This window comes from Haliotis cracherodii, unplaced genomic scaffold (genome assembly GCF_022045235.1).
Source record: "Haliotis cracherodii isolate W230 unplaced genomic scaffold, xgHalCrac1.p SCAF_15, whole genome shotgun sequence".
Taxonomy (NCBI): domain Eukaryota; kingdom Metazoa; phylum Mollusca; class Gastropoda; order Lepetellida; family Haliotidae; genus Haliotis; species Haliotis cracherodii.
The window spans coordinates 34363455-34380301 of record NW_027266270.1 but is presented as its reverse complement, the minus strand read 5'-3'; the positions used below and the strand labels follow the sequence as shown (position 1 = coordinate 34380301).

Sequence of the window (16847 nt, the reverse complement as noted above, 5' to 3'; positions counted from 1 at the left end):
TTAAGTTCAAGACACATTGAAATATTTCATCATATTGACAGATCCAAGTTTGGTTCTGTTTTGTCTTATCGGATCAAGATCAGCATTAGATGCAAGGTAATATAGATTCTGCAGTTACAATAACGAGGTACTTAGGACACAGATCCTGATTATCCACGAAGCATGCTGGAATGGTCTAACGTGAGAACTTCACACATCAGCTGCCCCGTCAGTGCAGAGACAAAACATTACAGCATCAATGTCACTGTTAGAACTGGAATGTACGTTACTCTGTCAAAATAAATCCATTTCCCTCCTTGGGCAAATCAGCCACAAGAGCTAAATCAATCGAAAACCCAATGAAACGCTTGTGTCGGAGCCCGTAGTGACATAGGAGGCTGATCGCCATGAATTAAAAGCTTCGGGATAGACACATGGGTCGGCTTCGATAGTTCGAAGGCAACAAAATATGTCGGCTGTTAACCAAACGATTTCACAATGACACGTGGCGAGTGAAGAAATATATCCACACGTTAAAAGGTAGGATAGCTTTTATAAATCACCCTAGGAATATGTGGAGTCGTATTCTGTAATGTATACGGGGCATAGGGTGGTCGCGTGGGTAAAGTGTTCGCTCGTCATGCTTCGATATCCCACATGGGTATCATGTGTTAGCCTGTCATGTTTATGTTTTTATGTCGTTATATGGCTGGAATACTGGCGAAAACCAATCACTTAAATATTATTTTCAATAATAAATCTATAGAAAAACACATATCACCCGGTCTTCTTAAAGATTTATTTTGTTAACAATACGCATCTCCATTGAAAATATTGCAGAAATTCCTTCAAACTCTAACAAAGGGTGCCAACTATCCTCCAATTTAAGAGTGAGTGAATTGGTTTAACGCTGCTTTGGTAACAGTATTCCAGTTATATCACAACGTGTCAACTTGACGTGGGAGGAAAGCCTAAAGTGATGCAGGTCTCAAATGTTTAGCACTTAGCATAGACATGGTGCTGACAAACCTATAGACATAATTGTGGCGGGATTCGAACCCACGAACATAGTTTTCTGGCGTGGCCAAGGGACGCAACTCTGCACAAGTTGCGGCGTCTTAGACGACTGGGCCACCCGTACCCCACTCCAATTTAAGAACACTTGAGTTATAGGAGAGCATACAGATCATACGAGTAAACTGGACTAGGGTTGTCATACAGAATGTTTTACCATGCGTGCTCATAAGCAGGGGGCTAAATACTCAATGGATTTGTCACTTTTTACAAATCAAAAAGAGGAAAAATATCTTTCCAAAATGAAATACTGGCATCCGCGTACCCGATAAACTTTTCATGGAACCCTGCGTATTGCACTGGGGCATCCAGAATACCAAAAGCGTGTTGGCACCTGATTCATTCTCAGACCGCCTCCGTGGTCTAGTAGATGAGCGTTTGCCCGGAGAGCGGAAGGTCGGGGGTTTGAGTCGCAGTGTCATATCAAAAGACGTTTACAGATGGTAAGTGTGTATGCACGTGGCTGTATCAGTGCAATATTCTTGAACACGACTTTGGCGTTGATTATGATTTGCATAACCAGGGATATATGCAGTGGTATATGCTAGTGTTCGATGTTCGATTCCTGCCCGAAACAGACGCACCCAGTAACTCGCGGTATTACGAGTATTACGGTATTCTAAGTTCGTACACACTAGACGAACGAGAATGGTTGTCTTATGTAGGTCGCTGAGAATGGTTGCCTTATATAGGTCGCTGATAATTGTTGCCTCATGTAGGTCGCTGACAATGGTTGCCTTATGAAGGTCGCTGGCAATGGTTGCCTTATGAAGGTCGCTGGCAATAGTTGCCTTATGTAGGTCGCTGACAATGGTTGCCTTATGAAGGTCGCTGGCAATAGTTGCCTCATGTAGGTCGCTGACAATGGTTGCCTTATGAAGGTCGCTGGCAGTAGTTGCCTTATGTAGGTCGCTGGCAATGGTTGTCTTATATAGGTCGCTGACAATGGTTGCCTTATAAAGGTCGCTGCCAAAGGTTGCCTTATGTAGGTCGCTGGCAATAGTTGCCTTATGAAGGTCGCTGTAAACGGTTGTCTTATGTATGTCGCTGGCAATAGTTGCCTTATGAAGGTCGCTGCCAATGGTTGCCCTATATAGGTCGCTGGCAATTGTTCTCTTATATAGGTCGCTGACAATGGTTGCCTTATATAGGTCGCTGTAAACGGTTGTCTTATGTAGGTCGCTGACAATAGTTGCCTTATGAAGGTCGCTGCCAATGGTTGCCTTATATAGGCTGCTGTAAACGGTTGTCTTATGTAGGTCGCTGACAATAGTTGCCTTCTGTAGGCCGCCGACAATAGTTGCCATATTTTGGTCGCAGATAGTCTGTCTGACAGACCCTGATACAAATATCATATACTTGTATATCATATATTAGTCTAGGTCGCTGACTGCAGTCTTAACAGTCTTAAAGAACAAAGGCATGTCGAATCAGCACACACAAGACAACACCAGAAGTGCCACTTGTATGGAATTAATATCGGTTACATATTGGACAGAACAGCCTCAAACAATATATATAAATCGTAGCATTGGATTATACAGTTACATTTGTCTTCTTCAACATCTGGAAGAAAATTGTTTGGAGACCACACTCCCTCCAGAATTCAAGATGGTATTAGTTATAACAGAAGTATGCGATTAGCGTCGTCTGTCGGTCAATGATGACCATTCTGTCACAATAGGTCACACACTCAACACCCCGGCATTCCGTGTCCTCGTCTATCACTGACTCAATGAATTATTCCCTTTCGCCGTCTTTCTTCTGTCTGTCATGGTACACCCAGTGTAACTCAATCCACAGCCAATAGGAAGCCACATCCCCTGGTGTTCTTGAGGAATTTCCGACCTTTTCTGACAGGAGAGCACGGGAAGTGCGTTACTGTGAACCTTGACCCGAAACGTCGCCGCTAGATGCCAGTTATGGCGGTGTAGTGGTCAGCTGTCCAGTGTCGGAGAGATGATCCCAGTTGTCAAAAGTATTAATTTCACGCGGCCCGCGTCAATCAAACTCGATTCGGTCTTAAACTGTGAAAATCGATACCTTGCGGTGGACGAGTCTAGACGTGGGGTGATTATAAAACACGGAATTGTTTGATTTACGACAACTGTTCATCATTGTCTCGTTAGTGTTAGAAGATTCACCTGGGCCCACTGTTCCTGGGTAGATACAAATCTATATCTGGTATTTCTCGTCATGGGGGCCCCCTGACAAATATTTACAAACCTATGTCCATAATGAATCGCAGATACGGATTTATTTTAATGATTAGTTCTGCTTCGTAAAATGCTACATTTTTGGGAACACATCAAAACCATAACTAACAGAACAAAATGGCCGGGCGTTTTTTAACGTTCTGGCGGTCAATCAAAGGTTTTTTTTATCTCGCGTTACACATATAATCTATAATTATCTTGTGTATTACACACATTTCATATAAAATGACCATGGTCTCGGACCTAAGTAATTTATTATTATTATTATTATTATTATTATTATTATTATTATTATTATCATTATTATAAATAATGTGTGTTGATCTTGTTGATGGTTCTGTACTGCTGGACGGTACAGAAATGAGTGTCAACCAAGCGAAGTGCCATATCAAGTCGGCCCAGACTCAGTTTTTAAAGGAGAGGCTATCTGAACGACCACTGCATTGAGTTTATGTGAGTTTAAGATCGGCAATCCTGCAGAGTACTTTGCTTGGATGAAGTCGTCTGGCCTGTAAAGTGAAACATAAGGCTTTCTGTTTGCTGCTCAGGACCAGTCACTTCCAACTCGAAACCGTCAATGGGTGATTTTGCATCAAAATGTGAATATGAATTGTAGATTATGTAATGACTTTAATGTACAACGCAGCTTTGGCACTAGATCTACACAGTAGTGTATGCTCTACGTGCATACACCATCACTATCCAGGTCTGAGATCCGTGTACTCTCTGGTATAGCTGCAATCTATTTTAACCAATGGTGGGTGGGTGGGTGAGTTGGGTTTCACGCCGCTTTTAACATTATTCCAGTTATATCAAGGTGTGTCAGCTTAATGTTGGAGGAAAGCCCGAAGCGATGCAAGCCTCAGACGTTTACCACTTCGGTGAAACCCACGAGCATCGGTATGGTGCTGACAAACCTAGAAACATAATCGTGGCAAACCAGGATTCGAACCCACAATCATAGGTTCCTGGCGTGCCTAAGGGACGCAACTCTGCACAGCACATCGCGGCCACCCGTGGCCCCTTTTAACCAGTGTCACAAATGTTACAGTTAAAGGGTTAAAACAGACGCTGTGAACATGTTTGCGCCAAGCCACAATGTCCATAATACCAACATCGTGTCATACATACACCAACAAATGCCATAGAAGTCAGGTTGTATTACAACACGGAGGGGGAGTTTAAATTATCAATAAATTTCATACAAATGTTTGCTGATGTCTTTAAGATGTTGTTAGAGGAGCTAAAAATAGTTAACGTAACAATCTCCGAGTGCTCAAAGCGGATGTCCACAATATTAGAGCCTGTCGATATTATATTTTAGTGGTTGTGCCGCTAATTAGTAGAACGGCAGATCCCCTATGACAATAGCGTGCGCTCACTCCGGAACTTCTGCTTTGAGTGCGTGAATGTGACGTTGGGGTAGTAGACTTGCTCCAAGGCTGTACTGAAAGATATGTCCATGCTACCCTTAAAATAGGTAAGTCTAGATACTAGTACGCGGACAGTACCGAAAAACACTGTCTTGCACAGGGACAACTTGTCCTTATTTTTTTGTAATCTAGGAATTATGATTTAACAATCATTTCCTTAGAGACTTGTGCAAGTCTATTTCATAGCGATGGGTGGTTTTGTCATATTAGAGTTTTCAAGAGTAGAACAGCAAAGAATGAATATTTCACCTGTGTTAAGTGGACTGACATGCGAGAAATGTCACACCATGTCACCATGTTCACATAAAATACACGTACAACAATTCCTATGTCGTAAGGAAAGTCTAGGAAATAAGAGATGACTAGGTGGAAAAAGAGGTCAGCGTGTCCTGGTCCATCGATAGCAATCAACACTCACAAACTTTTCATTAGAAAGTAACTGTTTGTTTGTTGACTTACGCCACACAGAGCAATACTCCGACCATACCACAGCGCCATGTAAACATGTCTGGACCAGACAATCCAGTGATCTGGACCATGAGCAATGGTCCACGCCATTGTGTTACAACGCCAGGCCGCGAACCAAGTCACCAAGCATGACAACCGGGTCCATTATGCTACTATTCCACACAGAGCATGAATCCCACGAATCGTCACGATTTGTAACTTTTAGGATTCGTGAGTATTCGGTGAATTTAGCAAATATTCTGGTTCAATTGGTGACGCTCTACGATCTAGTTACGATACAGGTACGATAGAGTTACGAATATTCGTGGGATTCGGCTTGATTCGCATGTATATTGTCAAGAATTCACTACGATTTACAAGAAGCTATTACGAATACTGCACGAAAGTTAGGAATCAGTTACGAATCAGTTAAGAATACGCCGAATGTATGTACGAATCAGGTACGAATAAAAATGAATTCGTGACTATTCTTGACAATTTTGGGTTTTTTTCTTCAAGATAGCTTCGGCTTGTATTCGTGGGATTCGTGGCAGATTCGTAGCCGATTCGTCGTAAAGCCACAAATTCACGAATCCCGAATGAGTTAAGAATACCTACGAATGCCTACGAATCGATTACGATTCAGTTACGATGCCTAAGAATGCATTACGAATTTGTTACGAATTAACTACGATATTTTTGAATCGGGAGTTCGTGGCCAAAACTTTGAACAGCTCAAAACTTCTGGACGCATTCCCGATAGCTCAAGAATTGTAAGAACTGACTACGAATATATGCGAATCAGTTAAGAATTTCACCAACTGATTACGATTCAACTACGAATCCTAAAACTTATCAATTCGTGGGATTCGTGGTCTGTGTGGAATAGTAGCATTACACACACTGGAAACTCTGTAACTAAAGGGGACACTGGTGGCCCGTCTAAGGTGAGTGGGTTTGTCAGCACCATACCCGTGCTCGTGGGTTTCACCGAAGTGGTAAACGTCTGAGACCTGCATCAATTCAAGATTTCCTCCTACATAAAGCTGACACGCTGTGATATAACTGGAATACAGTTCAAAGCGCCGTTAAACCCCACTCACTCACTAACTGTAACTCGATAAATGGCTTCAAACACAGATTTTGGGCCACTTGGGCCATTTATCAGTAATTCTACTTAACAACCGAAACAACATGTCATCGTGGTAGGAAATGTCAGAATGTCATCAGGTGTGAATTGGGGATGAGGGCACTCATCTCCCTTCGACTTGACGAGTGAACGCTCTAACTAGGCTTCACCATCGCCCCTCGGAATTCTGAACACATTGAGACTCGTGCTCGGAGGCGGGCTGTCAGTAACTTGTAACGTATTTTGAAAATGGCAATCGATTAAATTGTCAGTACTCTGTGATCCTGCTCATTACTTCTTTATGTTTCGAACGCTGTTATTAAATGACAAAACTTCTTTGAGATTGAGAACGACACCTGGTCCCCAAACAAAGAAACAGTTAGCGGGCTTAACGCTGGGCCACTGTGACACGCCAAAAACGTTAGACGAACATCTAGACTGTGAAATGAACATATCTTACAGAAAAAAAGAGTTGTTAAATTATCTTAATAGAAATATGATAAAAAGGAGCCCAGTAGACTAACACCTAGTCTCTGAAATGAACATATCGTACAGAGAAAAACAGTTGTTCAGTTATCTTAATTAAATTATAATAAAAGGGAGACCAGTGACTCTCTTCATTTTCAGATACTGTAGTAATCTAGACTTGCCAAACATTATAGACTTGCGCGGGATGTATTTGATATATATTTGTATCAGAGTCTGTAAGACAGAGTAGGAGCCCAGAGACTCTCTTCATTTTCAGATACTGCAGTTATCTAGACTTGCCAAACATGTTACCCAGAGACTCTTCATTTTCAGATACTGCAGTTATATAAACTTGCCAAACATCATAGACTTGCATGGGCTGTATTGGATGTATTTGTATCAGGATCTGTATGACAGACTACTGCAACGTGTACGACAGACAGACCGTTAACCCTGACTGTACCGTTCCCAGTGAAACCGCCCGATTTAACAAGGGTCCGTTTTAACAAATCAAGGGTACTGACATTTCTGTATATATGTCGACGTTCTCAGTAATCGTCCAGGCGGGTAGACAAGCATGTTTACACTGTTTATATTTGACGTGTCATTAGTCGTGACGTCACCGCCTGACGAGCACTGAGATAGATCCAATATTTTGTACCCACCCACGAACATAACGCATGAATTGCTATATAGACTGGCTGCCCTTGCGCTGCGTCATTTTATAAGTGTAGAACACCGCGGCGATGTATTTATTGTTAACTGAGGGACACTTTGTTATTGCTGTTTTGATAACGAGTGAGTGAGTGAGTGAATGTCGGTAGTGGAGAAAGTCAGTAGAGATGCAGGTCGGAGACGTTTTGGTAAAGAGAGGGCGGAGAAACAGCTAAATGAATACATTATTAAACATTTTCTTATATTCCCGGCAGAACTTCCGAGCAGTCTACCTCGAATATTGATACAAATATATCAAATACAACCCATTTCAGTCTATAATGTTCAGCAAGTCTAGATTTCTGCAGTAACAGTAATCAGTATCAATAATTGAAAAGTCTCTGAGAATCTCTGGGTTCCTTTTTATGATATTTTTATTAAGATAATCGATCAACTGTTTTATTCTATACCATATGTTCATTTCAGAGACTAGATGTCAATCTAAATGTTAACACGTGAGTGATTTTACGCCACTTTGAGTATAATTCCAATCATATCAAGACGGTAGACACCAAGATGGGGCTTCGCACAATGTGGGGAATCAAACTCACTCCATCGTGACGCACCAACGCCTAAACCACCGGGCCACCAAACCGCCCCTTGAAAAAAAAATTGTTTAACAACTTGAAGACTTGTTCACCTGCTCCTGTTCCAGTGCGGGCCAAACTTCCCGTACATTTAGAACGAGCCTGTTAATTACACACGGCTATTACAGAGGACACTGGTCCCATTAAACTCCCTGCACCAAGCACAGCCCGAGCCCAGTCTAGTTCACATACACCACAGTTAGCATAGCATTCCCTATTGTTTGCCCGGACCAGTCACACGTGATTAGAGCGCTAGGGATTACAAGCGTTCTCGCAGAGGCTCTCCAACTCCTTGCATTGTTTCTGAGCCGCAAGAATCTGGGTAATTTATGTACAAAGAAGGGAAGAGATAGCACGTCTTGTTATGAAGATTCTTGTAGATTGTGGTAATTATTTAAGAAAGATATATTAAGGGTCCAGTGATACCAAATGTGACTGTATGCTACTGCTGTCTATTTAGAGGACGTTAGGTGCGACTTGTGTAATGAAAAAAAGCGAGTTGCCGAATGACGGTAAAGATCTTTGACAAATAAACGAGTTGGACCATAACAAACTGACTGTGTCTGTATCGGTACCTAAGACGTATATTGGGATAGGCAACTTGCGATTTTTTAAATCCAATATATGAGAACAGTTTTCCCAAGTAAATTAATGGTAACTGGTCACGTGTATGCAACCCAGGTGGGTTGTGGTAACTGACCCTTTTAACAGATAGAAATAGCCTATTGTGTTGATAAGAATGAGATCGGGGTTGTTAAGGTTGAAAGTTAACGAAGGTGGATGTTTGGGGATTGATTAGACTAACATTTAGTCTCTGAAATGAACATATCGTACAGAAAAAGATAGTTGTTAAATTATCTTAATAAAAAATAAATAAAAAAGAGCCCAGGGACTCTCTTCATTTTCTGATACTGCTGAAATCTAGACTTGCCAAACATTATAGACTTGCATGGGCTGATTTATGTTTACGTTTATGTCCTCTTTGTGATCTAGGGATAGAAGATGAATTTCATTTTACCTCAACATGCAACTCCTACAAGAACATAAGACACCAAGGCCTCTATCTGCTCGAAATGTATTGTTATAATCCGAATACGTGTAAATTTAGAACGCTCCTTTCTTTGCATGATGTAAGCGTACTTAGAAACTTATGTAAATATCTATGTCAAATTTATAAGTTTTTCAAATACTCGAATACTATGATGTAAGTTATGAATGAATTCATGTACCACTGTAATATGTACATATGTACTTTCTCTGTATAAAGGTCAGTGGCCTTCATAGGAAGAAAAGATTTGTTTTGATTTGGTAAGTATTCTCCCGTCACACAAATGGCTAGCAGCTCAATGGTACGTGTATTCCCCTGGCACATAGATGACTTGCAGCTTATCGGGAGGTGTATCCTCTTGTCACACAATAGCTAGCAACTCATTACCAGCTCACTGGGTAGTGTGTTCCTTCCTAAACAGCTTAACTCCTCGCATGGTAGCTGTTAAGTTCAATATATCATATTCTCTTCCTGTGAAGCCGTTCGGCAATGCCGTCTTCGAAAAACCCGGATGTTGAGTAGATTTTCCTAGCGCTTCATTCACTTAAGCCTCTCTAGGAGCACATTGCCAGCTGGTGAAGTCATCATTTTCAGCTGGCAGCCCATTCGGAGTTGTATTCGCCTGTCACACAGATGGCTAGAAGCTCATTCGGAGTTGCATTCGCCCGTAACACAGAGGGCTAGCAGCCTATCGAGAGGTGTATTCGCTCTTCACACAGGTGGCTAGCAGACAATTGAGAGGTGTATTCGCTCTTCACACAGGTGGCTAGCAGCCCATTGAGAGGTGTATTCGCTCTTCTCACAGGTGGCTAGCAGCCCATTGAGAGGTGTATTCGCTCTTCTCACAGGTGGCTAGCAGCCCATTGAGAGGTGTATTCGCTCTTCACACAGGTGGCTAGCAGCCTATTGAGAGGTGTATTCGCTCTTCACACAGGTGGCTAGCAGCCCATTGAGAGGTGTATTTGCCCTTCACACAGGTGGCTAGCAGCCTATTGAGAGATGTATTCGCTCTTCACACAGGTGGCTAGCAGCCAATTGAGAGGTGTATTCTCTCTTTACACAGGTGGCTAGCAGCCCATTGAGAGGTGTATTCGCTCTTCACACAGGTGGCTAGCAGTCCATTGAGAGGTGTATTCGCTCTTCACACAGGTGGCTAGCAGCCTATTGAGAGGTGTATTCGCTCTTCACACAGGTGGCTAGCAGCCCATTGAGAGGTGTATTTGCTCTTCACACAGGTGGCTAGCAGCCTATTGAGAGATGTATTCGCCCTTCACACAGGTGGCTAGCAGCCCATTGAGAGGTGTATTCGCTCTTCACACAGGTGGCTAGCAGCCCATTGAGAGGTGTATTTGCTCTTCACACAGGTGGCTAGCAGCCTATTGAGAGATGTATTCGCCCTTCACACAGGTGGCTAGCAGCCAATTGAGAGGTGTATTCGCTCTTCACACAGATGGCTAGCAGCCTATTGAGAGATGTATTCGCTCTTCACACAGGTGGCTAGCAGTCCATTGAGAGGTGTATTCGCCCTTCACCTAGATGGCTAGCAACCCACTAAGAAGTGTGGTCGCTCGTCACCTAAGGTTGGCTAGCAACCCACTAGGAAGTGTACTTTCTCGTCACAAAAGGATGAGTGGCATCCCACTAGGAAGTGTACTCGCTCGTCACCTAGATGGCTAGCAACCCACTTAGAAGTGTACTCTCCCGTGACCAAGATGGCTAGCAACCCACTAGGAAGTGTACTTTCTCGTCACAAAAGAATGACTGGTAACCCACTAGAAAGTGTACTCGCTCGTCACCTAGATGGCTACCAATCCATTAAGAAGTGTACTCTTTCGTCACCTAGATGGCTAACAGCTCACTAGGAAGTGTACTCTCTCGTCACCTAGATGGCTAGCAACCCACTAGGAAGTGTACTCTCTAGTCACCTAGATGGCTAGCAACCCACTAGGAAGTGTACACGCTCGTCAACTAAGGATGGCTAACAGCCCACTAGGAAGTGTACTCTCTCGTCACCTAGATGGCTAGCAACCCACTATTCATTCACTTTAAGCCACCGCATACAATGCTTGTTGATGCCATGGTTTTACATGGGCATTGTTGTGTTGTCAACATTGGGTTGACATTTTGATGCCTAAATGGTACCGACATTGTGATGCCAACGTGGCCGTTGGCATTGTGTTGCAAGTCTGATGTTAATATAGTAACATTACGGATGACAAACAATTATTGAGAAAAAGTTGGTTTATAAAATACTAAGAAAATATCTGTTGTCATGGTAACAAATTCTATTCCAATTATAAATGTCCTTTACCCAACATATTCCAGAGGGCGTATGCTATTACATACAGTTATAAATCAACAGTTCGTTTATAAACTAAGACAATACATGTTGTCATGGAAACAAATTCTATTCCAATTTAACTCTCTATTCCTGAACATGTTCCAGAGGAGGTATGAAATAGCATATAAATAGAACAAAATTTGGTTTATAAAATACTACGATCATTCTGTTGTCATGGTAACTGTTGGCAATGACATACACATATACATGTAGAACAAAAGTTGGTTTATCGAATACTACAATATATGATGTCATGGTAACAAATTCTACCCCAATAAAAATGTCGTTTCTCGGACTTTCTCCAACATATTTCAGAGGACGTACGCAATGGCATACAATTACAGAGCAAAAGTTGGTTATGAAATACTAAAACAATATATGTTGCCATGGTAACACATATTCCAATTGAAAAGTTTATTTTTCACAATAAAGACTCTGATAGCACTATTATTTGAATTTTCTTGATTCTTACATTCAGAGCTATATTTACACTAGGCCATAAAAAGTAATCTCCCGAGATTAACAATCTTATATCTATACATGATCACAGAGAACAAATAACATTCAAATATACTTTTCAATCAGAACAACTTTAAACAAACATTCATATGTAAATCGAAATGATCAAATTTTAACAATATACAGCATACGCATCTAACAATTATGTAAAACATTTATTCTTAACACCAAAATCCGTTTCTTCTTATAGCAAACCTAAATGTGTATAATTACATTCAAATGTTAACAAAAATCAAAATTAATTTGACATCGATTTATATACACGAATACTTCAATGCTACACTGATCTAGCTTTCTTTATCATGCTTATACTGTGTAAGTAGGTCGTGGCAGGTAAAATGTTTGTACACAAGTACCACACTGACAGATATAGTTATAATCTACATTCACAACATATATATATATGAATATAATAACACGTTACTGGAGCAGTAAGATGAACAAGTTGTAAGTTTCAGTCCCAATGTTATTTCCACGTCATTACAGTGTCAATTACACAGAAAACATACATATATAATTCCACTTTATTTACAAACAGGTAAGTCATAAAAGCGAAGTACATACAGCGGGCTGGTTTCACAAAGCACTCCAAGTGGAATGACTGCCGTAGATCTGTGTAAAACTAGGGGAGTCTTGACAGTCATTGTGCTAAGATCGCTTTGTGAAATGCTACCCAGGAGTCTATACACGAAGCCTACGCAGAGTTCTCGGCCCTGGCAATGATAGGTGCCGTCATCGAGACACCAGCGCCACCTGACGGAACTGTGAAGGGGTTTGTGTGAGTGAGTAAAGTTTAATGCTACTTTGAACAGTATTTCAATTACATCACGGCGTGATAGCTTGATGTGGGCGGTATATACTATATACCCACTATACCCACATACAATATTGAAGTAACTGCAGTTTGTAACCTACAACTGTACATATCATTTCAAAATGCCAACCGACAATGATTGAGAAAAGAGGAACTTTCAATAAAAGCATCTTCCGTGGTGATTCTGCCGTCACATCAAACGTTTGAATAAGAGGTAAATTTGTGATTTGAAACCTTTGCTTGATCAAACAACATTAGGCAGTTTCAAAATTAACTGTGGAGTTGCCAGTCGTCAGAATTTGGACATACCTTCCACAATAGTTCTTGTTGTAGTGTTAATTTCACCGTGAGCCCTAAGACTGGGCTCAGCTGAGATAGCTTCGTGAATACACCCCAGTTAGGTGCATACATGACAGTCTTATTACTCTATGCCAGCAAATACCACACAAATGCATATCCAATTATGAAATATTGCAGAATATTTTGAAAATAATGTACAAACCAAATTATATGTTCAAAGATTTTAGGGTTAAGAGATTTTTATTGACTTCTTAAATTTCTTAACGACAACGAACCATGACTGATGATAGAAACATAAGTTTCAAATTATTCTCCACAAGTTTCGAGAACATCCATTCAACTGATGTTGGCTTATAGTTTTCTGAGACTGGCATTACTGGAGGGCAGTCTGTTTTGTTCGTCATCATATTTGACTTTATCCACTAACGGGTTAATCGTTTCACGAATGACGCTGGAATATGGTCACCAGGAAGGTCAGGGCCAAGGTTACAAAGCTCAAGGTCAAGGTAGATGCAGAACCTGAAATTAAAATATGTTTTTAGTTTACATAAACGTCTTGCTTTATCATTTATTCCGTATTAGATCAAAATAAAAATAAAGTTGTCATGTACCTATCGTATAGATATTGAAATAATGTGTTCGACTAATATTCATCCTCCCGAGGTAAGAGAGTTAACTGACCATAAAAGTCCAGTTTTCACCCTTGCAGAACTAGGCTGGTATTATGGAGTTAGATTTTGGCTGGACTAACGAGTCCATGCATAGTCCAATAAAAATCGCGCAATGAAATCGAAATCCGGTTCGTAAACTGTCATGCAGATTTCGGGCGATTGCTGGATTTGCAAAGCAACTCGGTGTCAACAGATATTTTCCAAAACTTTTCACGATTTTCTTCAAGGTGCTCACGTATTCAGATGCACTTCGCGATGTAAGATCCGTTTTATCACAAAATATCTCGATTATCGATCAGATCGTCTTGACTCAGCGCCGCCATTTTGTTTGAAGCAAATGCAAGTGATACTTGGGGTTGAATCTGATTGGTCCATGGGAGAGACATAGAAGGGTCAAAACTCGTAATCGCCACCGGTGGCGCTACGATCGAGCCCAGTAATGCAAGCCTAGTTCGGCAAGGGTGGAAACTGGACTTTAAAAGTTAATTCACTTGCCCCGAGAAGATGACTAATATTCGCCTATAACGTTTTATTGCAACTAAAAGAATGAATGTGACATTTAAAGAAGTACTACAAAGTACGATCCGCTCGGAGTGCACTTTTGACCATCTAAAATATTCCCGAAGACGTATCAAAGATTTACAGGTGTTTTGAAGTGCATTCATTGCAGTGAAATAAAAGCGACAAAATGTCTACGGTGTAGTGAACGTGGGGTGACATGTCTGCTAAAGGTAGCCAGCCCACTGTACGATTCCGTCTATAGCATGAGTGTATGAATCACTATAATTAACGGATAATACCAGGTGTTCGCGTAAAGGTGAGCGTGTCCTGCCTCATCGGTGGCACCCGTCACCCGTTAGTCGGTGGGGAAACCTAGTGCCACTGTCACCCTAACATTATAAAAAACTAGGACTGAGTGAGTGAATGAGTGAGTGAGTTTGGTTTAACACCGCTTCCAACAGTATCCCAGTTATATCACGGCGAGTCAGCTTGACGGGTGAGGAAAGCCTGAAGTGATGCAGGTCTCAAACTACCACTTAAGTGTAACCCACGACGTCGGTTATGGTGCTGACAAACCTATACATAATCGGGACAAACCGGGATTCGAACCCATGTATCCATGGATTGAAACTCCCCACAGCGAATTGTGGCACCTCATTCTACTGAGCCACCTATGCCCCCGAAACACTACTGAGTGAGTGATTTTTACGGCGCCTTTTTCAATATTCGAGCAATATCACAGCATGAGACACCAGAAATGGGTAAAAACTAGCGAATATGTTGGCCCTCACAACCCGAGTCGTTATTGAGGGTGCCAAAGTTGTCATGACATGTACACAGGACCATACATGAGTCGAACTTTGCCGTGTCTATTCCCAGCACAGAAATGCTATCTCACCTGAATTCCCGGTGACTTTGTCTTGTTTCTTGTCGTCATCTTTCTTGCTTAAATCTAAATATTGAATGTTAAAACGTGTTTAAGATGGGTTGTATTCTGCTATGAAATCTTTATCCTGACATCAAATCTTGCATTGTGATTGGTGACTATGAAAACTACATTAGACCATGATTATGTAATGAAGCGCCTTATCCCGAAAGATAATTATGATTAAATCATTAGCAGTTGCAATAACTGGTTATCTAAAACTATATGTTCATAACTCGTTATAAAAATTCTTGCTGACCGTCATTTTAAATGAAATCAGTGTTTGTTTGTTTGTTTGTTTGTTGTTGTTTAACGCCGTACTCAGCAATATTCCAGCTATATGACGGCGGTTTGTAAATAATCGAGTCTGGACCAGACAATCTAATGATTGACATCATGAGCATTGATCCACCAATTGGGATACGATGACATGCATCAACCAAGTCAACGAGCCTGACCCCGATAGTGTTGTGTCAGGCCCCAGGCTGCAATATTTCAGCGTTTACACTGTGGTCTGAGTATATTCGGCTCCACACAGGACAAACAGGTGGGCTATAGCACTGGCAACAATCCAAGGTACAATGACAGCCAAGTCCAATTTAGCCGGTTCACACCGCAAGCCTATTCTACCCACAAATCAACAGGGGAGAACATTATTTCTTTGTTTGTTTATGGTTCAACGCAGCACTCAGTAATATTCCAGCTATATGGCGGCGGTCTGTAACTAATCGAGTCTGGACCAAACAATCCAGTGAATAACATCATGAGCATCGATCCACGCAAGTGAGATACGATGACATTCATCAACCAAGTCAACGATCCTGACCACCCGATCTCGTAAGACGCCTCTTATGACAAGCATGGTCGGCTTCACAGCAAACATGGGTTAAACTATTCTAACCCGGATGTCCACGAATCCGGGGAACACATTAAACATTGAAGACGGGTAAATCATGTTAAGTACTACTGTCAACCCCCCAAACCTCAGTAAGTACCATTGAGTATTGATGTATATGTACTGCGACTGCTTCAAGTAAATACTGATGTCATGGACAGGCTTACCTTCCTTCAGCTGCTCAGTTGTTTTCATAGTGGTAGTCGTTGACGTTGTCGGTGCGGGTGTGGCTGGAGGGTGACAATATTTAACAGGTTAGGGCAAAACAAAAGTATTTGAATAATTATGAAGGGGTAACCAGTGCCAGTTGGGTGTGTAATGAATATATCTAAATCATATTCGAGATATTTAAGATAACGCCCCCACCATGAAGATGATATAATAACCTTTACCAATTTCTAATATATATATATATAATACTATATGAATTACAAGTCATTGCAATGCATACATCCATCTAACATATACGACTGATACCGAATTCAGTAACATTAAATCCTATAATACAGTTCAACAAAAGGAAAAAGAATTATGATTCATTGCTCTGATTCATTAATTCCTCGATCGATCATTCAGCTAAGCAGTCAGTCAATGCAATATTGCAATATATATGCCAAGCACTTCAGAATATAAGCAACAAAAAATATAATCTGGTGCCAGGTCACTAGGTTTGTTTTTTTCTCAGTGGGGAGACAACTAATTCAAACTTGACAGCACACCTGGTGGCTATATTTAGACAAGGAAAGGTAACTCTCTTCCATTTTTCAGGGAACGAACATGAAAAGA

At 41.3% G+C, this 16847-nt stretch overlaps 1 protein-coding gene across 1 annotated transcript in view; it reads right to left on the bottom strand.

Moving 5' to 3' along the window:
- Window positions 1-13327: 13327 nt before the first annotated feature.
- The window catches only part of LOC139462081 (uncharacterized), a 35850-nt gene continuing 32330 nt past the window's right edge, over window positions 13328-16847 (bottom strand). Inside the window, exons 15-17 of the mRNA XM_071243581.1 lie at window positions 16229-16291; window positions 15140-15193; window positions 13328-13588 (exon numbers count right to left, since the gene is read on the bottom strand). Coding sequence (XP_071099682.1) covers window positions 13509-13588; window positions 15140-15193; window positions 16229-16291 — 197 coding nt within the window. The 3' untranslated portion in view covers window positions 13328-13508. The remainder of the gene's footprint in view (window positions 13589-15139; window positions 15194-16228; window positions 16292-16847) is intronic.